Below are 22071 nucleotides of genomic sequence, written 5' to 3'. Positions count from 1 at the left end.
ATTACAAGAGACTAAACTAGACAACTAGAAAGGATCATTTTCCTTTACCATTCATTGATCAGATGCTTGAAAGGTTGCTGGCAAGTCACATTATTGTTTTCTTGTTGGTTTTCTTGGTTATTTTCATATCCATATTACTCCAGAGGACCAAGAAAAGACCACGTTCACTTGTCTTTTTGGAACATTTGCCTATAGGAGGATGCCTTTTGGCCTATGCAATGCTCCTAACACTTTCCAATGCTGCATGATTAGTATTTTCTCTGACTTGATAGAAAATTGTATTGAAGTTTTCATGGATGATTTTACTGTGTATGGTTTCTCATTTGATGCATGCTTGAACAATTTAGATGGAGTTTTGCATAGATGTATTGAAACTAACCTTGTGCTGAATTATGAAAAATGTCATTTTATGGTTGAACAAGGCATAGTTTTGGGACATGTGATCTCTAAAAATGGGATTGGAGTGGATCTTGCCAAAATTGATGTGATTTCTAATTTGTCTTACCCATCTTGCATCCGCGAGATTCGTCCTATCTTGGCCATGCAGGTTTTTACAGGCGCTTTATCAAGGATTTCAGCAAGATAGCTCTTTCGCTTTATCAAAATTTGCTGCAAGAAGACCTTTGATTTCTTAAAGGCAGCACTAACCTCTACTCCCATAATTCAGCCACCCAATTGGACCCTCCTTTTTGAAATTATGTGTGATGCATCTAACTATGCAGTGGGAGCAGTCCTTGCACAAAGGGTTGGTAAGGTTGCCTATGTTATTTATTATGCTTCTAGGACTTTAGATTCTGCACATGCTAATTATAGTACCACTGAAAAAGAACTTTTAGCTATTGTTTTTGCACCTGATAAGTTTAGATCATATTTTTTAGGTTCGAATGTAGTTGTTTTTACTGACCAGACCATGCAGCTTTGAAGTTCTTGTTGAAGAACCCAAAAGCAAAATCGAGATTGATCTGGTGGATGTTGTTACTCCAAGAATTTGATTTAGAGATTAAAGAAAAGAGTGGAACTGAAAATTTGGTGGCAGATCATTTGAGCATAATAGAAACGGATGAGGACTCCATCGCCATTCAAGATGACTTCCCTGATGAGCAACTGCTACAGTTGCGTGAGGTAACTCATTGGTTTGCTGATTTAGTTAATTATCTAGTTGCTGGAGTCTTTCTTGCAGATGCATCTTGAACACAAATGCACAAACATAAAAGTGATTCAAAATACTATGTGTGGGATGATCCATATCTATGGAAATTCTGTAGTGGCCAGGTGATTAGGCGATGTGTTTCCCACCATGAGGCTAAATCTATTCTTCATTTTTGTCAGGCCTCTCAAACTGGAGGATATTTTGGTCCTCAACAAACAGCAAGAAAAGTCTTAGACTCGGGTTTCTTTTGGCCCACTTTGTTTAATGATGCTTTTGAGACTTACAAAACTTGTGAACAGTGCCAAATAGCAGGAACAATAATCACTCGTAGGAGTGAGATGCCTCAACAACTTATGCTTTTCTGTGAAGTATTTGATGTGTGGGGTATTGACTTTATGGACCCTTTTCCTGTATCTTTTGGTTATGTCTATATTTTACTAGTTGTTGATTATGTTTTGAAGTGGGTGGAAGCAATACCCACTAGGACTAATGATTCTAAAGTTGTTGCAGGTTTTATCAGATCAAATATTTTTTGGAGGTTTGGAATACCCCGAGCCATCATTAGTGATCGAGGCACTCCTTTTTGCAACCGCACCATGGACGCTTTTCTTCGGAAGTATGGGGTTGTGCACAAAATTTCTACACCTTATCATCCCCAGACTAATGGGCAAGCTGAAGTTTCAAATTAGGAAATCAAACAGATCTTAAAAAAGATGGTGCAGCCAAACAGGAAAGACTGGAGCCACCGACCTGAAGAAGCTCTTTGGGATTATAAAACAGCCTACAAAACACCAATTGGAATGTACCCTTATCATCATTTGTTAGGGCAGCGACAGTTTCAATCAACTTGAACATGTATCCACCGCTACAAGGATGTATTGATTTCCAAGAGACGAGGGAAATGGTCCCATGAAATCAATTTTCCTAAACATGAAAGATTTCAACTTCGAGGATATTGTTCAAAGGTATTTCATTTCTTTTTTATATGTTTCTAGTGCGCTGGCATTGATCACATTGAAGCACAAAATGAAGCACGTCTTTGAAGAGTGTGGGCCAGTAGAGTCCTGCTTGAAGTATATTTGTTGTGGTTTTTGAGGAACTAGCATGTTTGCCATAAGTGGAGGAATGACAATGAAACATAATACTCTCCATTTCTTCTTCAAGGACACGTCTTCGGAAAACTCCATCAGCCTCTCTCTTAAAAGGCATAGGTTCATTCCAACAATAGTGTAAGATCCGAGAAAAACTTCTTCTTTTTTTTTTTTATAGTTCAAATCTGGAGGTAATACTTCAACTGCTAGGTAGTTCACAAAATCAGCATACCATGGTGCTTTTATTTGTGCAAGAGAAAAAAATTGATCATCAGGAAATGAATCATCCAGCGGCTACTCATTTTCATTTTTTTCATATAGCCTGTAGAGATGATCAGCCACCACATTTTCAATCCCCATCTTCTCTAGAATTTCTAGATCAAACTCTTAGAGAAGTAGTATCCATCAGATCAACCTCATCTTAGCATCTTTCTTGCTCAAGAGATATTTAATGGTTGCATGGTATGTGTAGACAATTATCTTCGATCCCACCAAGTAGGAACGAAACTTATCAATGGAAAACACTACTGCCAATACTCTTTCTCGGTTGTGGCATAGTTAACTTGAGCTTCATCCAAAGTCTTTCTGCATAATAGATATCATGAACTTTCTTGTCTTTTCTCTGCCCCAATGTTGCACCTACAGAAAAGTCGCTAGCATTGCACATGATTTCAAATGGAAGATTCCAATCAGGTGGCTGCATAATCGGGGAAGATATCAATGCTTCTTTTAACCTGCAAAATGACTCAAGACAAAATTCATCAAAGACAAAAGTTGCATCCTTTAGGAGCATACTGGCTAGAGGCTTAGAAATCTTAGAAAAATCTTTAATGAATCAGCGGTAAAATCATGCATGCCCCAAGAAACTTCTCACTTCTTTTATGGAGGTGGGAGGTGACATTTTCTCTTTTACCTCAATTTTTTCTTTGTCTACCTCAATACCTCGTTAGGACACCAAATGTTCAAGAACAATTCCTTCTCTAACCATAAAGTGACATTTCTCCCAATTTAACACAAGATTAACTTGTTCGCACCTTTTAAGTACCTTTTCGAGATTGGCCAAACAATTATTAAAGATAGGTCCATACACAGAAAAGTCATCCATGAAAACTTCCATTATATCCTTAATAAAATCAGAAAAAATGGACATCATGCAACGTTGAAATGTAGCAAGGGTATTGCATAAATCAAAAGGCATTCTCCTATAAGCATAAGTTCCATAAGAACAAGTAAACCCAGAATAGCCATCCAAAAAGAAAAAATGTGAATGTTTTGTTAACCTTTCTAACATTTGGTCAATAAAGGGGAGAGGAAATTGATCTTTGCGAGTTATTTTGTTCAGTTTTCTGTAATCTATACACATCCTCCACCCCGTAATTGTCCTAGTTGCAATGGATTCATTTTTTTTTTTTCATTTTTAACAACAGTGAGACCTCTTTTTTTTTGAACTACTTGAACGGGACTAACCCATTTGTTATCAGAGATAGGGAAAATTACATTGACATCTAGGCGTTTAAGTACCTCTTTTTTCACAACTTCTTTCATGTTAGGATTTAGCCTTCTTTGATGCTTAATAGAGTGTTTATAGTCCTATTCAAGTAGTATCCTATGCATGCAAATGGATGGATTTATTCCCTTTAAGTCCTCAATAATATACCCAATAGCTTTTGGATACATCTTAAGGACTCCAAGCAATTTTTCAGTTTCTTCACCATTTAATTTAGCACTTACAATGACAGGACATGTAGAACTTTTGCCAAGGAATTCATACTTGAGATTTGAGGGAAAAGGCTTAAGTTCTACCTATGGAGCCTCTTTTGGGAGAGGTTTTGAATTATCTGCTGCTAATGCCTCAAAATTTAAGTTTGGAAGATGAGGATATTCATCTAACAAGTTAGCATATGCATCAGTTTCTTTTGCCGAGTCTTCATGACTTGTGCTTCCAATCAAGTATGCTTCCAGTCCATCTTGCGAGAGTGGTCCTAAAGGACAGTCCATAACACAATGATCAATTAAATCGACCCTACAACAAGAATCTTCAAGAGAATGATTTTTCATAAGGTTAGACAAATTAAATTCAATCTTTTCATCACCCACATTGAAGACAAGTTTCCCATATTTCACATCAATAACATCTCCTGTTGTGGATATAAAAGGTATCCCAAGAAGAATTGGGACTTGGGAGTCTTCTTCCATTTCCAATACCACAAAATCAATCGGTATAAAACATTGTCCTACTTTGATAGGAACATCCTCTAATGTTCCCATCGGATACTTGATAGATCAATCAACTAGCTATAAGGAACTGTTTGCGGGTTTTAACTCACCCACATCAAGCTTCTTACAAACTGACAAAGGCATGAGGCTTACACTAACCCCAAGATCACATAAAGCACATTCAAAACTCATATCACCAATAACACAAGGAATAGAAAAACTTCCAAGATCTTTAAGGTTGGGAGGTAATTTATTTTGAATTATGGCACTACATTCCTCAGTTAAAGCAATTGTCTCATTGTCGTCAAGTTTCCTTTTGTTTTACAACATTTCTTTTGAAAACATAGCATATTATGACATTTGAGACAGTTCCACAAACTTAGCATATAGTGGAATGTTTATATATAATTTTTTCAAAAAGTTCCACAAACTTCCTAAGTTGCTCCTCAATTTTAGCATTGTCGAATCTTTAGGGAAATGGTATGGGTGGTTTGTAAGGTGTCAGAGGCATAAAAGTTTTTTCTTTTTCCTCATCTACCCTTTCACTTGATGGTTGGGTTCTTTCACTCTCATCCCTAACATTCACTTCCACATCACTACCCTTGGGTTCGTCTAATTGTTTTCGTTTCATAAGGTGACAACATTTAATTATCCCTTAGGGTTAGGTTCAGGCTGCATCACGAATACACAGAATGAACTAGAGGATGAAGTAATTTGTTGAGCCACTTGGGTGATTTGTGTTTCCAAAATTTTATTGTGTGTGGCCATGGAATCTACCTTAGATGCTAACTGCCTAAGTGCTTCATTCATTAACTGGTTTTGATTTTTAAACTCCTCATTTTGTTTGGTTTGTGTCAACACAAAATTTTCTAGCAAATTTTCTAAGCTAGACTTCCAGCAAATTTTCTAAGCTAGACTTTTAGGGGCTGTTGAAAGACCTTAGTCCTTGGAAACTGAGAGGTCTAACCATTGGTTGGGGGATGGGATTAAGGGGATGATTTTTGTAGAAATTTTTTGGATGATTCCTCCACCCTTGATTATAAGTATTTGAAAAAGGGTCCATTTTGTGTGGATTGTTAAGATAATTAAGTTGTTCATTACCCACCCCACCATTAACAAACATTCCGACTTGGCATTCAACAGCCACATGACCAATAATACCACAAATTTCACATGGAGAAACATTTGGTGTGACATCATTTATATTCAATTTTTCAAATTTTTTAAACAATGCATCTACCTTAGAAGCAATATGATCTAATGCATCAACTTCATATTTGCCTCTTTTCTTCTGAAGAGATCGATCACTTAACCATTGGTAGTGGTTATGTGTCATGTCTTCAATTAGAGCATATGCTTCTTCTATGTTCTTGTTCATCAATGCTCCTCTTACAACAACACCATTTATTCTTGTAGTGTATGAGAGTCCATTGTAGCATGTGTGGACAATTAACCATTCTCCAGCCCATGATGGTGGCACAATCTCAACATCTCTTTGAAGCGTTCACAAGCTTCATAGAACGATTCTCCTTCCTTTTAAGAGAAACTTGTGATTTGATTTCTCAATTGTACAGTTTTGCTTGGTGGAAAATATCTAGCAAGGAATGCTTTCTTTAACTGATCCCATGTGGTAATAGATTCAGAAGGCAATAAATGTAGTCAAGCTCTAACTCTATCCCTTAATGAAAAAGGGAAAAGTATTAGTCTAATGGCGTCACTAGTCACTCCATTCATTTTCAAAGTATCACAATACTCTAAAAAAATAGACAAATGGAGGTTTGGATCATCTGTTGGAGTACCGGAGAATTGGTTTTGTTGTACCATAGATAGCAACAAATGTTTTAATTCAAAATTATTAGCCTCTATCGTCGGGTGCGCAATACTCGAATGCAGTACCGTAGTATTGGGAGAAGCATATTCTCTCAAGGTTCTATTTTCAACCATTAAAAATGAAAATTTTTAGTCCAATTGATATAGAAAACGAGAATTAATATCAAAATCAAAGTCCCCGACAACGGCGCCAAAAACTTGATAAGAACGCAAGTGCACGGTATTATCGCGTAGTAAAAATTATCTTTCCCACAAAGACTTTGTTATGAGTACTAGTGTCTCTTTACTACGAGAATTAGCTAAAACGGTAAATGTTGATAATGATTTTTGGTTTAAAATTCGCAATAAAAATAAAGTCTTGGGATTGTAGTTTTTTACAATGATAGATACAATAAAATTAACATATTTTCAGTTATGGGTGGTAAACTCTTAAAAATCATCTATTAGATCATTAAGATTTGAGTTTGTATCTGATTTGATACAAAGTCGTCTATGATTATAACTCACTAAGAGCATATTATAAAAAGAAATCCTATAACAATTCAAGTAGCACATTTCATTTAGAACTAATTGTGACTCTACTTGATTGATATACAGAGAGATCTAATTACTCTCAAAAGATAGGATATTGCATTTGATACTCATATTAAAGGTTTTTTTTTTTTAATTTCATAATCAAGTATCAACTATGATTGATCATTTGATTTGTTTTTGGACACCTGATCTATTATGATTATTCTGCTCATCACTTCTAGATGATTATATATCAGAGGCTTGAACTAGAGGCATTTGCTCTGACATTGCATATGTGCTTTATCTTCTTACTTAGAGGATAAGTTTATCATGATCAATAAGAACTTCTTGTTGATTTGTTGACAATATATTTTTTGAGTTTCGCACATAAACATTATCACTAAATCATAACTTTTATGTTACTCTTAAACAATATGCACCCTTAGAGTAAATAGTTAATAGATAATTATTCTCTTGCTTTGTTATCATCAAAATATCAATAGTAGGTATTTAAATCAATTTGGTTCTTACAAAATAAGCCAAGGAACTATTTGGATGAACACGAAATCGAAATCTGCAAACTATAAGCTTTCTTTGCACCTTCATTCCTTTAACTCATACTATTTCCTCCTCTTAACAAATTTATTTTTACTTTATTTTTTTAATCTCTCTCTATTCATTTATATATTTAGATTGGTGTTGTTTTAATTGATTTAATTAAGTGTTGAGCTATATATAGGTTTCGGTTTTAGGATTTGAATTTTTGTTTTTCCTAAATGGAATTGGAAGGTTTAGCAATGGAGTCAGGGAGAGTGATCGGGTTGGTTGGATTGGTTACGCTGTGCAAACTTTCAAGGTTCGTTTTTCTCTTTCTCAATTTCTTAATACATTAGAAGAATATGATATTCTTATCGCAAACGAAGTCTAGTTTTTACTCAAATCCCAGGGATTGCTTGGACTATTAGAGGTTAGTTTCTCACAAGTTTAGGGGATGTAGTTTTCATCTTGGTATCAATAATTTTAATACCAAACTCTATGTGGGCAGAAGACGTGGTTGGATTGAATAGATTCCAGCCTGCTGGTACGAGTTAAGGTCATAAAGTAACCACTTTAAACCTTCGTAAAATTAAAGTTTTTACTTTATTAAAATAACTCAAAAAAAAGTGATTTATAATTTCTATTTTAATATTTTTAAAATTAAAATATATTAATGTTTTATAAATTTAATAGTCTTAATAATATTAAATCAATTAAAAAAATATTATATTTCACATCAATTATATTAATTTAATTATATCATTAAAATTTCCTTTATGTCATTAAAATTCATTGAGTCGGCCCGTATTTTTGTCACTCAAAGATACCAGCAAATGCTTGGGAGGGTGGTTGTCATGACAATGTCGAAGAGATAGGAGAAGGAGGGAATTGTGTTTACGGGTGAAGAAGTCTCTTTTAGTATTTCTGCGACTCCTATACATGGGTGTGGAGCCGTGGAGGTATAGATCACAGAGTATGGTTGAGCCAATTTCTTCTAACGACAGCGAGTCAATGTCAGCTCAAAACAGAAATTTGTATTCTTTATTCATGAAAGACATCCTCTTGAGGTCATATTAAATTTAATGAATTAATAGATTATTATATAGTAAAAAATTGATAAAGTGAATATTATAAAGTAAGAAGTTGATAAAGTGAATGCATTAATAATTGATATTATAATGATACTTATAATTGATCATGCATGTAAAATTGATGAATTTACATATTTTAAATAATAGACATATAATTTTATGATATAGAATTATCTAAGTGCATTAATTATTCACATATCATTAATAAAGTTACAAGATTAAAATTAAAATTAAAAGTTAAATTTTTTGAAGATTTTATTACGATTTCACGAGAATGAGAGAACAAAATTGTCAAATTTTAAAATAATATGACCGATTTTGTAAATTGATAAAAATAAGATGACTAAAACTACAATTAAGTCTTAAATTTATTATCTAACTCAGACAAGTAGGAAGTGATTATTCGTTAGGATTATGTAAAGTCAATAAATCACAAAAATAATAAATCTTAATATATTTGAAAGAATGGTGTATAAGTATGTGATTATAACATAAGTGAGTATCCAACCAGTTCATAAATAAATCGGATTATAACCATAAAATTTTAACCGAATATTTAAAATAAATTTAGATCCAGTTTTGAATTTGGACCACATAATTAGATTTTTTTGCATAGCCCTAGTCTAGAGTGCACAAATAACTTTAATTTTTCACATGCACAGATCAGTCAACTTCTGTCGGATTTAAGAGTTTGGAATTCAATGGTTAAGATTAAGTCTTGTAACAAATCAATACAAGGTTACTAACAAGTCAGAGTACAACAGTAGTTATTTCCATGTTAAACACTTAAGAATAACAAATTATAAAATCCTCACAAGTGGGCATTATTGGAAATACCACAAATAATTCATGCCTATTTATATTCTTTCATCATTTTCAGCTAAAAACAATTTGACTTCATCACTTTAATCAATCCAAATTCAAAGTCGATTTTGTGGTTCGCACGACAAGGGATGACAAAGAAGCGAGAAGGGTTTGGACGGTGAGGTTGGAATCGCTGACGGAGGTAATGGTAAAAAAAAGTAAGAGAAAATGCAGTCTATAGGTGTGGGATTGAGGTTGGGCATGTGAAGAAGAACTATGGGATGCGTTTGGGGTTGTGCAACGAAAATGGTAAAAAAAAAAAAATTTAATGGTGAAGAAAGAAGAATGTGTGTGACAGGAAGAATGGAGATTTAGAATTTTGAAAAACGAGATCGTATGAGATTGTATGGGGAATAGATGTTACTATCAATAACGTATTTGCAGATGGATTTAATTAATATGAAACAACAATGTAATAATATTACATTACCAATCAATTATAATCATTTGATTATAAAAATTATGATTTTTATCATCTATCATCTATATCTTAAAAAGTCAGCTATTGATGATGATTGCTCTAAGAATCCATTTGATCGAGAAATATTACATCGAAATCGTCGCCTGAATTCTACAAGTTCCTGAATGAAGGTGCGAAAAAGATTAATGAATCCTTGTTGCACTCCAGAAGTTGATATGGGCGGGAAAGGACTCAATACATAGTGAAAAAACTCCTTCAAACTCCACAGCTCAAGACCATTGCTCCCATTTAGGCGTGAGCAGATATAGACTGTGTTCCTCCGTTGCAAATTCTCCTTATTTCCCATTAAACTGATAGTGGAACCGACTAAAATGTGAGACTCCTGTACTGTTTTTGGTGTTGGTCCCTCTCCAAATGGACCATAAATAAAAAGAAATAAAAGATTTTAACTCACATTTTATAGCTAGTGGAATATTAGATTGTGTTGTGATTGTTTCAACATAAATATATAAATAACTAAAAACCATTACGTTTTGTATGACTCAAATGGTATTCCTGTCCAAAAAAATTGGTGTAACAAGCAAACTTTAGACCGATTAAGACGGAGTTTATCACTTTAGACCGATTAAGACGGAGTTTATCACCTGGTTGGTGATGGTTGAGAGGTGGAGCTACAATTGAGTGATTCTGCTTGGACAGGTTGCAATGGAGATAGAGAAATGGCAAAGACATGAGATAGATGATGAGAGGGTGGAGACATAAAGATCGTGTATTTATGATGTATGATAACATGTAACTTCTTTAATCTAACAGCTGCAAAACGTAGCTCATCATGGACCACCTATATTTTGGCCAACGATTGAAGCTGCCCAAAAGATATCCACAGAAAAAGACGACCAAAAGAAATTAAAAAGGATGTATAGCACATAATTGAGTTAATTGAACACCATAATCAAAGGTCAGCTGTTATTATCTATTACATAATTTAACAGAGTAGTGCGAAGACTAGTAACATAACAAAAGGTAAGGAACTACGCACAGGAAATTCCACAGAAGAAACAAACTGTCACCACCATTATGAAATGTTTAAATCACAGCACAGCATCTACAAGATCCGAAAATGACATCTGCAAGCATTACAGAAAATTAGTCGCTATATGAATGATATAATATTCTCTACATATATTGTCGGTCGGCAATGCTCTTAATTAGAGTTTATCTACGGTATAATATACTCCCTCCATTTCAAAATGAAGTGTCGTTTAAAGTTTTTGCACACATTAAAAAATGGAATGATTAAAAGAAAGACAATAGTCATTTTATCAAATTATTCTTATTATCTATTAGTTGGTTTTCCACTATCATCATAAATTTAAAGTAGAATTATTGATTTCAAAGTAGCATACAAAGTAATAATTGAAGGGTAAAATTGAAAAAAACAATTGATAATCAAAAATGACATTTACTTTGAAACAATTTTTTTTTTTGCTATAGTGATACTCATTTTGAAGCAGTTGAAGTAAAATATACTATCATGGACATTCCACCCCACCAATTTCTTGAACTGAAATTAAAGAACAGTTTTCATATCTAAACCTTTTCCAGACGGAAATAGAGTTTATCAACAATGACATTGACCAAAAATAGTGTTGAATGGCTAAAGAGGCTAGACAAAGTGATTTCAGGATAGAGGACAGTGCTCATCCTAAGATGAAGTGACCACAAGTTACCAGTAAAATGATGTTTCAGAAAACACTCACCACACAACAATTTGATGCTAAATACGACAGGAAATTTTGGAACTATTTGATCTAAATGCTTTCTTATTGCCCTTTTCAGCACTCCTCAAACTGTAGACCTCCATTAGTAACAAAATGTATAGGTAAATTTTTTAGGAATAGGTAACATGAAGGCAAAAGAAAAGATTGGTGAAAGGAAGACTATCTCTAGAAGAATCAAAGAAATACCTATTACTTTAGAAGAAAGAAAGTTTATTACATCAAACTTCTCCAATCATTCTGAACACCATATGATAATGTATCAAATTGGCTAAGAAAATATGGTTATTTTTTTATAAAATTCGACAGGATTTCTATGTAGATAGAATAAATGGTCTATTAAAATAAACACACACATTAAATTTTTTGACTACTTTCAAAACAAAACTGAAAGGATACCAAACGCACACATTAAATAAATAACAAATAATAGGGACAGCGAGCATACCCCAGTAATCCTCTGCCTTGCCATGTTCTAGGTGTGATGGTTAAGTTGATCACTGTGCCTTGCCTCATGATGACAACTGGTACTGTTTGACCCATGCTTGACTGGGCCTCAGAAGCCAGCCTCTGGATCAAATTATCACCTGCTTCGACATTGCCAAATTTCAAAATTTGATCTCCAAGCTGTAAACCATCCTCCACCGCCGGTGATGCATCTGCTATCTCGTCAACTACTGCAAAGGGTCTACTGACCAACACATCCACATCCATCGAGTTGGGGGAAAGACTTAGAAGGACATTTTGTGATGGTGTTGATGCAACAGTTTCTACAGTTGATGAGGTCTGTATGTCTGAGCCATCATCATTGTCTTAGTAGAAAGGAAAACATTCAACATGATTTAACAAATATTAACATCAAATATTCTGAGAAGTTAGTACAGAAGTTGACAATTCAGAAAACAATATCATTTCAAAAACTGAAATTTAGCCACTATAGTAATAAGCATCAAGCAGTACCATTGTCCAACCAAATCCTCTAAACAGATTGGTAAAAATTGTACTAGAAAGGCTGGATGTGGGATCTTAAAGTTGTGCCAAAAATAATGCATTTTAAAAGAGAGTAAATAAAAGGTTTATGAAAAATCCTATTATAACAAATGTTTTCCTTTTTGTTGTATAAAAGAGTTAAGATCGTTTAGAAGTGGATAGTTTGCAGGTTTGATGTGCCTATGATTTCAGGCTAATTAATGTTGGAATTTTTCATTAGAAATTTCTGGCATCAAAATTCATATGGGATACTAGTTGTCCATGGATGTCAGCCGAGTGAACGGTTATGGTGCTGCTGTAGGTGGAGGTGGCAGAGGCAGTAAGCATGCTATTATGGATTTGCAAAGGAGTTAGTGAACTTTTATGCTTATGGAATCCTGTGTTTTGTTTAAATAGGTTTAGTCAAACCTTCTATGTACTTCTCTTACTTTAAAAATACATTATTTAACCCCAAAGGAAAAACAACAAGATCCACCACCAAGCCTTCTTCCAAATAGATAATCGACACAAGTCAAAACAACTAGCAGATCACAAATGGAAGAAAAATTGTCATGTTGATCACAGGTTAAATAAAAAGAAACAGACTTCAGCATATTTCGCCTTTGGATTTTAATAATGTTTTCTGCAGAGAATATAAAGTTTCATAACTATCGATGAGCAGATGAAGAATAGCTAGCACAACTACTTTGACCATCTACCTATAAGACAATGATAAAGAAAAAGTGTATAATAAAGTGCCACAACTTACGAGAAAACAAGCTATGTAATAGGAAAACTCGTATCGATTAGAAAAAATTGGAAAGTATAGTTGCAGACAAAGTAATCAAATTGAAATTAAAAATTTTGAATTTGTGACTCAAAGATCAAATTGTGATTTGTGAATCCAAATACCTATTTTCTAAATCATGAATCCAATCTTATTATAACTTTTAAATATATGATCATCAATAGAATAAAAAAAATAACAAAATATATTTTCACATAAAGAAAGTTTTAGGCCAAACAAATATTAGCATTTGGACCCGGCATACTAACCCAAAAACAGAAGAAGAGTTTGGGCAGTACCGCCCAATAGGTATCCCATTCTCACAAAAAAGTTGAGCTTGAATGGTCCAAGCAAACACCTTTACCTCACGGCAAAAACAGAATAACCCACTGTTCCTGTCTCCAATCAAAGCTGCTCCTCTCCTCTCACTCACTAACTAACATTATGGCATAGTAATCCAATCAAAGCTACTTGCTTTGATCTAACATGCTCATGAATTAAAAGATGGAGAGTTGTCCAACAAATTTTGGCCCTAACTTTAATTTACTCACGAGTTTAGTGACTATGCAAGTAGCTGAGAAAAGAACAAAAGCACAGCTCTATCGTAAGTAATAAACAGGATGGCCGTAAACTATCACACATCTTACTGACAATCATAATTAAAGTCTATTTGATTACCAACCTGAATTTTTGAAAGGCGATGATCTATTATTATTTCCAAGTCTAGCTGAATGCAAAATTTGTATATTTTGATTAATCTTCTCAGTTATATCCGTGTAGTCATTACGCAGCTCTGCGAAGAGTGAAAACATGTTGATTTTTTGTTGGTTCAGATATCCATAAGTTAGTTATCCATCACTGTCACTCATCTTAGGGTTGGAACTTGGAAAGTTAAAATAAAAGATACCTGCAAGGCGACGTCGTTCGGCTCGAACAATTGGAACGTCAATATCGGAACGAGGAAAACCCTATAAAATTTGAAGAGTAATGCAAAAAGAAGGTATGGTAATTGTGGTGAAGCAACATATAAATGAGAGAAGAAAATAGAAAACCTCAGAATCAAGGAGGTTGCCGGAGAGACCAGGAGCGCCGGGCTGAGAGAGACGAGCTATGATGGTATTCATTTCAGCCTCTAACCAACTCCGCTTTTCCATCAGTGAACTTGTTTCTGCCTTCACGTTCGTTGCTACCATTCTCGAATTCTTCCACCAATCACTTGAGTTCTTTCTTTCTTCAACTCAGCAGATCGCACGAACCCTTCCGAGGCTTTTTAAACCTTTAATTTTGCCCAAACTGCATGTGCTATTTGCACTCCCCAAAGTCGGTTTCTACTGATTTCAGATAGCCGGTTTGAGCCTGTCGTTTGATTGATCTGGGTCATTTTTTATGTGTCAATCTTGGGCCAATTAATTTTTTTTTTCTAATACTTTCGCTAGTTTTTATTTAAAAAACGAAGATTTTATCATGCACCCTACAATTGTACCTGTCACCCCCAAATACATATATAGATAATTTTATCCTTTTCACTATTTATAATAAATTTTAAAATTGATAGTTTCGAAAGCTTCATATTTTTTAAATCTGGAAAGTTTTTAAATCTGAAAAACTTCGAAAATTTTGAAATTTTTCTATTTTAAAAGTTTTAAATTGTTCAAAAGTTTCAAAAATTTTAGAATTTTCTATTTTAAAAGTTTCGAATTGTTTGAAAGTTTCAAAAATTCTGAAAATTACCATTTCGAAACTTTCGAATATTCTAAAAAATTTATGTTTCGGAACTTTAAAATTTTCGAGTGTGGTTAAAATGGTAAAATTGTATTTTCACGTTGATTGGAGAGGTGTCAATTTAGATGTGGGGGTGCACGGTAGAATCCTCTATAGAACCATATCAAATAAAATTTTGTTGGGTCATTGTGTCCATGTTTATTGGACTTGAGTCTCTTATGATAAATTTTTTATTTTTTTCTGTAAAATATTTTCCACCTCACAATACATTTAAAAATAATTTTCTTTTTACTTTAAAAAAAATATAAATTACTAAAATTTGACTTGTATAAAAATTAGTGATAGAAAATTTTCAAAATTTCAAAAATTTGATTGATTACAAAATTTTCAAAATACAAAGTGAGTTCATATTTTTGGAATCTTCAAAGGTTTTAACTAATTTAAAAGTTTTGAAATAGAGTTTATTTTATTTGTTAAATATTTTCGATGTTTTCAGTTTCAATAAAAGTTTTGAAATGTTGATTTTCAGAACTTTGAAACCTTCGAAACGTGAATTTCTAGGAAGTTTCAAAAACAAAACTTTCCAAATGGAATATTACATTTTGAAACTTCGAAACTTTCAATGAAGATGAAAATTTTAAAAATTTGAAATATTATTGAAATTTTCGAAATGTGTAGTTTTTTTCCAAATAATTACATTAACTTTTTTAAAATACTATGTTTACATATTAATTAAATTTGATATATTTTAACTAATATTTTTTTCAAATTAAATCAAGTATGAGTGGAGTTGATGATGAAGTTCCTGCTACATCGACTGTAGATTATATTGATAAATTCATGACTGATCATGTAATCTTAATATTAATTGATATTATTAGTTTTTAATTTATACACATATGTTGATGTTTTATCTTAAATATACTTTGCTGATTTTTCTCTCGAGAGTTTATATTCGAATGGGCCAAAATTATTGAAAGAAAAAATGTAATGATAATTGTTATCATTAGAACTAATACAACTACCGAAAAAAGAGGAAGAAAAGATAAACTAAATTTGGTATGTGAATGCGGTGGAAGATATAAAGTAAAATCATAATCAATAGTAACTTTTTTTCACAAGGGTAATTGTCCATTCAAACTCATATACTGATGAAGGATGAAAAATTAGTGTTCGATGTGGAACGCATAATCATAATTTAGAGGATACTTTAGACAATCATTCATATTAGGGTGTTTAAATGAAAAGGAGAGAAATTTGTTAATGATGTGACAAAGTATAACCTTGCACCAAGATTTATTTTGAATGCCCTGAAAGAGCGAAATAAAGAGACTCTCATATATAAATGCAACAGCTATTGAAGTTAATACAAAGTGAAAATTATGTGCATTGGACAAGAATACGAGATGATTCAAATGTTCTAAAAGGCATATTTTCGACACATTTTGATTGTATAAAATTGTTGAATACGTTTCATTTTTTTTTTGACATATGACAACACATACAAAACAAATAGATATCGACTATCATTGCCTAAAATTGTCGGTGTAGCATCTAGTGAGTTGACATTTTTTTTGTAGCATTTCCTTACTTAGAACAAGAGCGACAAGAAAAATTCATTTAGGCATTTGAAAAACTAAGATAATTGTTTGTGTCTGAGAATTTGATTTTTATAGTTATTGAGACCGATAGAGGTCTTGCCATGATGAATGCTATTAGAGTCCTATTTCCTACTTCAATTAATTTTTCATGTTGTTTTCATATTGAAAAAAATATTGGAGAAAAATGCAAACAATATGTGAAAAGGAATATACAAGATGAGGTAATGGATTTATGGAAAAAAATATTGTATATTTGACTAGTGTGGATCACTTGTAACACTTTGAGTTAGTGTGTGGCGATATTATCATTTTGTTGAATATGTTAAAGGTTCGTGGTTCACACCTTACAAAGAAATACTTTTCGTTGCTTGGACCAATAGAGTGATACATTTAGGAAATACAACAACCAATAAGTATTTTTAATTTATGGTTTGTTTTAGAAACATGATTGAGTCGTTTATGTGATTTGTTTTCATTTGTGTCATTTAATTTATTTGTAGGGATGAGTCTGCTCATTGGAGATTGAAAAATTATTGCAAACTAGTAATGGAGAGTTGTGCAAAAGTTGGGATACTATGAATATGATATTAAAGAACAAAATGTGTAGCATCATCAAAGCATCTTTTCAAAAAAAGCATTATCGCTATGGAGTACGGATATAATTCACCATTTTATCAGAGATTGCATCACTATGTATCAAGGAAATGTTTTAATAAAATTGATAAACAGTTAAAGAGAATAAAGATGGTAGATATTGACAAAACAACATCTAGTTGCTCAATTAGGACAACTCATTGGTTACCTTGTTCTTGTGAGTTGACATATTTGTAGATAGCTGATACTCTCATCCCTTTAGATACCATTCATGTTTTTTTGGAGAAAATTAAGCATGGAACATGAAGAATCTCTATCATAGTATGACTTCATAGAAGAGTGGGAAGCAATAAAAGTGTATATGAAGACATAAAATATTGTTAGTCAAAGGATATTTAGGATAAAGGTGCGTGAACTTGTATTTCCACATACAACAATAATGTATCCACCACGTGATAAAGTAAAAAACCAAAGCAACCATCTCAGTGTTCTGCAAAGCAACCATCTCAAGGGTCTGCAAAGCAACCATCTAAAAGTATTTTTCCTACTTTTAGTTATTAGTATATTGATGACATAGTAGATGTTTTTCTTGATGAAAACTATGGTTATCATGCAATTGCAGCATCATTAGGTTGGAGTGAAGAATCTTGGCATTTAGTTCAAACACATTTGTACAAAAAGATTAATCTACATCAGGATCTTTATTCTAATGTTTTCTATGACAGTGTTGAAAAAGTACGAAACTCATTGAAGATAAATAACTTGGGTGCTAAAGAGAAATAAAAATGGATGAATCTACTAGAGAAGCGTTACGTGATAGCGACAAGATATAATATCGGTTTGGTGTCATTGTCTCGTAATTTGAACTTGACATTATTTCCTCTAAAGGAACCACAATCAAGAGGTTATTATCGTGATTCTTTAATAGAAATTTTATTTATCAATGAAGACCATTGGGTACAGGTAACATTGAAATTTGGTTATCCTTTGCCACCCACCTCACAAAAATGGAGAGACTTTTATAATGATGGTGCAAAGGTCTGGGAATTAGCTTATGCATGATGTCTCAAGCATTGGGAACACATAGATCCAACATTTTATCAAACCATCTTATGTTTCATTCAATGAATATTAATTTTATACATTAGATTGCATTGATTGAGTTGATATTTCTATAAATCTACTTTAGTTGATCCATAAAACTATTCGTGAAGTTTTGTGTATGTTGTTTTTTAATTTTAAGAGAAATAAAATCATAGTTGCATAATTCCAAAAATAAACATAAACCATAACGAGAATTATATCCATGATACACAATAAAATAGTAGTCATGCAACAAAACAGAACTCTAAAATAATACATCTATTACACATAATCTACTAATTTCCTCCCTAGAACATGCATAGTAACTCACATGATATCTCATGAACTTCACCATCTAATTTTATTAATTGTATGATTCTTTGTAAAAGCTCATATTCTCTAGTGTCTCGTGTAGAAGATGGATCCACTTGTGCAAAAGATGATGGAACATGTGGATCAATAGGTGGAGTAGCAGGTGGATCATCAAGGAGGATCCGAGTAACATGGTCATATATCCACCTAACTTCCTAGTGTCATGAATAGCTCTATCTCTCAGGTTATCATATAGCATAATTAATGCAATTATACCCCATGCATAGTCTTGAAAACGCTCTAAATTAATGAACAAGCTTTTATACTTCGCCTCGACCTGAGTGTGAGTCTTGTCGGTAAAAATAATGTTTCCATCTAAGTGCAAAAGATATGTTTCTTGCAACACACTCATACCGATTAGTTTAGATGAGACTTTTGTATAGATCATGCAACCATTGCAGTCTATATTGAGCACTTGAATGTTTGGAAATTTCATTTTTCTAGAAAAAATTTAATTTTGGAGCTTTTAATACGGTTGAAAGTTTTAAAAAATGTGTTTTTAAAGTTTCATATTTCTTGAAACTTTTGAAAATTGTTGAATCCTCTATTTTAGAAGTTTCATATTGCTCGAAACTTTCAAAAATATTTTGAAAAACCATAAATTACATTTTGAATGTTTCAAATTCATCAAAAAGTTCAAAAAAGTAACTTACTTGTGCTTTAGAAGTTTCGAAACGCTAGGAAATTTTGTTAGAGATTTTGAAAGTTGCAAATCTATGAGTGAAAAAGTGGATGAATTATTTTTTTTTCATTTTATTTATAATAAAAAAAAAGGGTTAAAAGATTTTTAGGTGAATTGGAGGATGGAAGGTATAAATGGGGGTGTCAATAGATTTGTCGTTCATCAATCATACTAATTTTCAATTTTATCTACTTTTAAGTCCAAAAATTAAAGGATTTTTTGTCTTTAAAATTCGTTAGCAATCTCATTGGTAGTAAGGTCACACTATAACCAACATAATCATAAATAAATATAAATTATTACAATATTAACATAATTTTAATTAAACATTAACATCAATACACTACAAAAAAATTGACCTATCGTGACACACAAAATGTTTCACTAAAAGTTAAAAACTGTAGGTAAAAGTCAATAATACTTTGAGTGACACTCAAATCTAGTGTCAACTTTAAGGGGGCGTTCTGCTACACTTTGAGGACTGTCACTACATGTTCTGATGATTGTCACTATATGTTTTTGATTTCTACCTATAATAATGACTGTCACTAAAAACTAGATAAATATAAATAAAGAATTAATCTATTCCTACAGTATTGTCTGTCACTAAACCTAGATCATCAAACTCTCACAAGAAGTGCCAGTTGAAGTCTAGGACCCTGCAAACGCCCTCGGCTTGCAAGTGCTATTGATGGCGGCATATGCAACCGTAGTTCTATGTGGCCAAGAAGGCCACTGGCTGCTGCTGCATGAGCTTGGGCCTGTGCTTGAAGCTGTTGACATGTTGCATACATCCTTAGCATTGTAGCCATAAAGAAAACACCAAGCACAAGCCAGAGCTACAAATAGAACAAAGACCTCATAAATCATAAACATCATTAACAATATCAAATCTCGTTTTCATTTCTTGAAAAAATATGCATGCCTTGCTTAGAAAGAGAAGACCTTACCAGAAAATTTGGTGACATCTGGTGAGAGTTCAGAATCATGAATAACAGGAGAACTGAAACATATAAGAAGTAAGTTGTGAATGGAACATTGGAGAAGATACAGAAAAGGAAATTAGCAACATAACAAATTATAAAAGAAACTTATTTTGAGAACATACCTGTTACGAGAAAAGTGAGTGAGTTGGAGTTACTAGGACGTGCTGCATGAACACGCTGAAGAAAAGATAGGAATCTCCAAATTACCTTGTACTGACAATGCAATTATGTGGTTTTCCTTTTCAGACAAAATTTTAATCAAGTGCTCTTTTCCTTAAACTGATATATTCTTTAAAAGAATCATAAAAGTTGAAAACAGATGAACCTAAATTGATGTTCGGTAAATTCTATTTCTAGCAAAGTACATAGTGACAAAATAGGTATGAAATTTCAAAAACCTATTGCACTAACTAATTATCCATCAAAAGGACAAATGGATTACTTTACCTGATCAAGTAGTCCTGAATTTGCTTTCTTATTGGGGGTAACTACATGTATTCCTTTGTGCAACCAATCATAGTAATAGCCAACAATGGCAGAATCAGCTGTGCAGTCCACTAATGCCATGTTTGGTATAAAATGATTTCCATGCATGTGTTGAACAAATTTTTCCAAATCAGCCACTTCTCCTCTTTCCTCTCGAAGTTCTTTCCACCTTGCTAAGTCAATACCCCTGCAGAGAGCAATTACAGTATGAATTAATTGAGCATGAGCCAATTTTGTCAATTGTGCACAAATAGCCAACGGCATAAGTTAACACATCACATGATGCATTTTGTAAATGTAGTTCCATGATGTGTAGTGGTCAAAGAATTCCTATTGTCAACAGTTGAACTTTATAAGTATGTGAGAGAGTCACGATACTAAAGTAGAAACCATAAAATCACCCATACCAAGAAGCATGGATTACCAAAAGTAACCAGATATAACCTAAATTTTGAACTCACAATAGATGAATAAAAATGTTCAATATTAACTGCAAGCAACAAAGACTAGCTGTATATCATTTAGAGAGATTCAGTTCAGGGTGATTTCACTTACACATCACTGAGGAGCATTGACTTTGAGCCAAGTATGCCCATTACACGCAAATCAATGTTAAATTCTTCTTTTAGAACTGAAGCCTGCATTGAATGAATTTTGAATGAACTTGTCCCATATTTCAAGAAGCCTTATGGTATTTACAAATATGAAATATCCAAATGAATTTTTAGCAAGTCAGATTCACAGCATCATATTTAAGGGAGGTAGACTACTCAAGAATTCTGCATTTTATTTCTATTTCTGTTATAATTTCAAATTATGATAATAACTACAAAATATGAAACTAATCTTAAAAGATAATGTAAGATACTCTAAGATAAGAAATTAATCCTAATACAATAGATAATATAAGATGATCTACAATAATACTAAGATATTATAAGGTATTTTTATATCTACTAATACTTTCCTTAAACTGTAAAATATTGTTTAATAAGATTTTAGCTTGTTCTATTTACCTTTTGAAAGGGATAGATGATATAAAATAGAGTAACTAGTTCCACACAAAGGACAGTAAAAGGCAAAATACACATAAAAACTTACAGGATAGGACCAAAATAAATCAAACTGTCTATGGAAACTGCACCTGATCCCTTAGTTGATCAAGTAGCGTGCTCCCAATTAATCCTGGTCCAATAATGCCGATTGCTATGGTGGTTCTTGAAAGATAAAATCGTAAAGTTCCTTGCTGCTTCAAAGTAGACCATAAAATTTTATGTTGATGGAGAAATTAGATAGT

The 22071-nt window shown here is 32.9% G+C and overlaps 2 protein-coding genes and 1 non-coding gene across 7 annotated transcripts; 1 reads left to right on the top strand and 2 right to left on the bottom strand.

Moving 5' to 3' along the window:
* Positions 1-5923: 5923 nt before the first annotated feature.
* Positions 5924-6027, top strand: LOC113785264 (small nucleolar RNA R71). The gene has a single exon (XR_003471404.1). It is a non-coding gene; the product is annotated as a small nucleolar RNA R71 (small nucleolar RNA).
* A 3626-nt stretch (positions 6028-9653) lies between these two features.
* On the bottom strand, positions 9654-14579 carry LOC101495385 (uncharacterized). Of its 5 annotated transcripts, none has more exons than XR_012161785.1 (7): positions 14301-14579; positions 14156-14216; positions 13931-14041; positions 11941-12304; positions 10754-10841; positions 10359-10579; positions 9654-10122 (listed from the first exon to the last, which is right to left on the bottom strand). XR_012161785.1 is itself a non-coding variant. In XM_004488834.4 (5 exons), exons 1-5 carry the CDS (start codon positions 14439-14441, stop codon positions 10820-10822), a joined length of 681 nt encoding a protein of 226 aa, XP_004488891.1. In that variant the 5' UTR covers positions 14442-14579; the 3' UTR covers positions 10617-10819. The 5 variants fall into 5 exon arrangements, 2 of the variants coding, with proteins under 2 accessions (XP_004488891.1, XP_004488890.1); XR_012161784.1 differs by having other exon boundaries at positions 9654-10064; XR_012161786.1 differs by lacking the exon at positions 10359-10579 and having other exon boundaries at positions 9654-10064.
* A 5283-nt stretch (positions 14580-19862) lies between these two features.
* On the bottom strand, positions 19863-22060 carry LOC101495929 (E3 ubiquitin-protein ligase SDIR1-like). The gene is made up of 6 exons (XM_004488835.4): positions 21919-22060; positions 21330-21412; positions 20736-20961; positions 20411-20501; positions 20253-20305; positions 19863-20141 (listed from the first exon to the last, which is right to left on the bottom strand). Exons 2-6 carry the CDS (start codon positions 21368-21370, stop codon positions 19923-19925), a joined length of 630 nt encoding a protein of 209 aa, XP_004488892.3. The 5' UTR covers positions 21371-21412; positions 21919-22060; the 3' UTR covers positions 19863-19922.
* Positions 22061-22071: the final 11 nt, after the last annotated feature.

Source organism: Cicer arietinum, chromosome 1 (assembly GCF_000331145.2).
Source record: "Cicer arietinum cultivar CDC Frontier isolate Library 1 chromosome 1, Cicar.CDCFrontier_v2.0, whole genome shotgun sequence".
Lineage (NCBI taxonomy): Eukaryota > Viridiplantae > Streptophyta > Magnoliopsida > Fabales > Fabaceae > Cicer > Cicer arietinum.
The sequence above is the reverse complement of the archived record's forward strand: the minus strand, read 5'-3'. Positions and strand labels throughout refer to the sequence as shown.

Coding starts and splice junctions, on each gene's coding strand:
- LOC101495385 (XM_004488833.4), bottom strand. CDS start 14,441: ATGGTAGCAACGAACGTGAAGGCAGAAACAAGTTCACTGATGGAAAAG. Junction 14,217..14,300: donor GCAACCTCCTTGATTCTGAG/GTTTTCTATTTT, acceptor CAAATTTTATAG/GGTTTTCCTCGTTCCGATAT. Junction 14,042..14,155: donor CGAACGACGTCGCCTTGCAG/GTATCTTTTATT, acceptor CACTCTTCGCAG/AGCTGCGTAATGACTACACG.
- LOC101495929 (XM_004488835.4), bottom strand. CDS start 21,370: ATGGGCATACTTGGCTCAAAGTCAATGCTCCTCAGTGATGT. Junction 20,962..21,329: donor TCAATGCTCCTCAGTGATGT/GTAAGTGAAATC, acceptor TGCTCTCTGCAG/GGGTATTGACTTAGCAAGGT. Junction 20,142..20,252: donor AGATGTCACCAAATTTTCTG/GTAAGGTCTTCT, acceptor TTCTATTTGTAG/CTCTGGCTTGTGCTTGGTGT.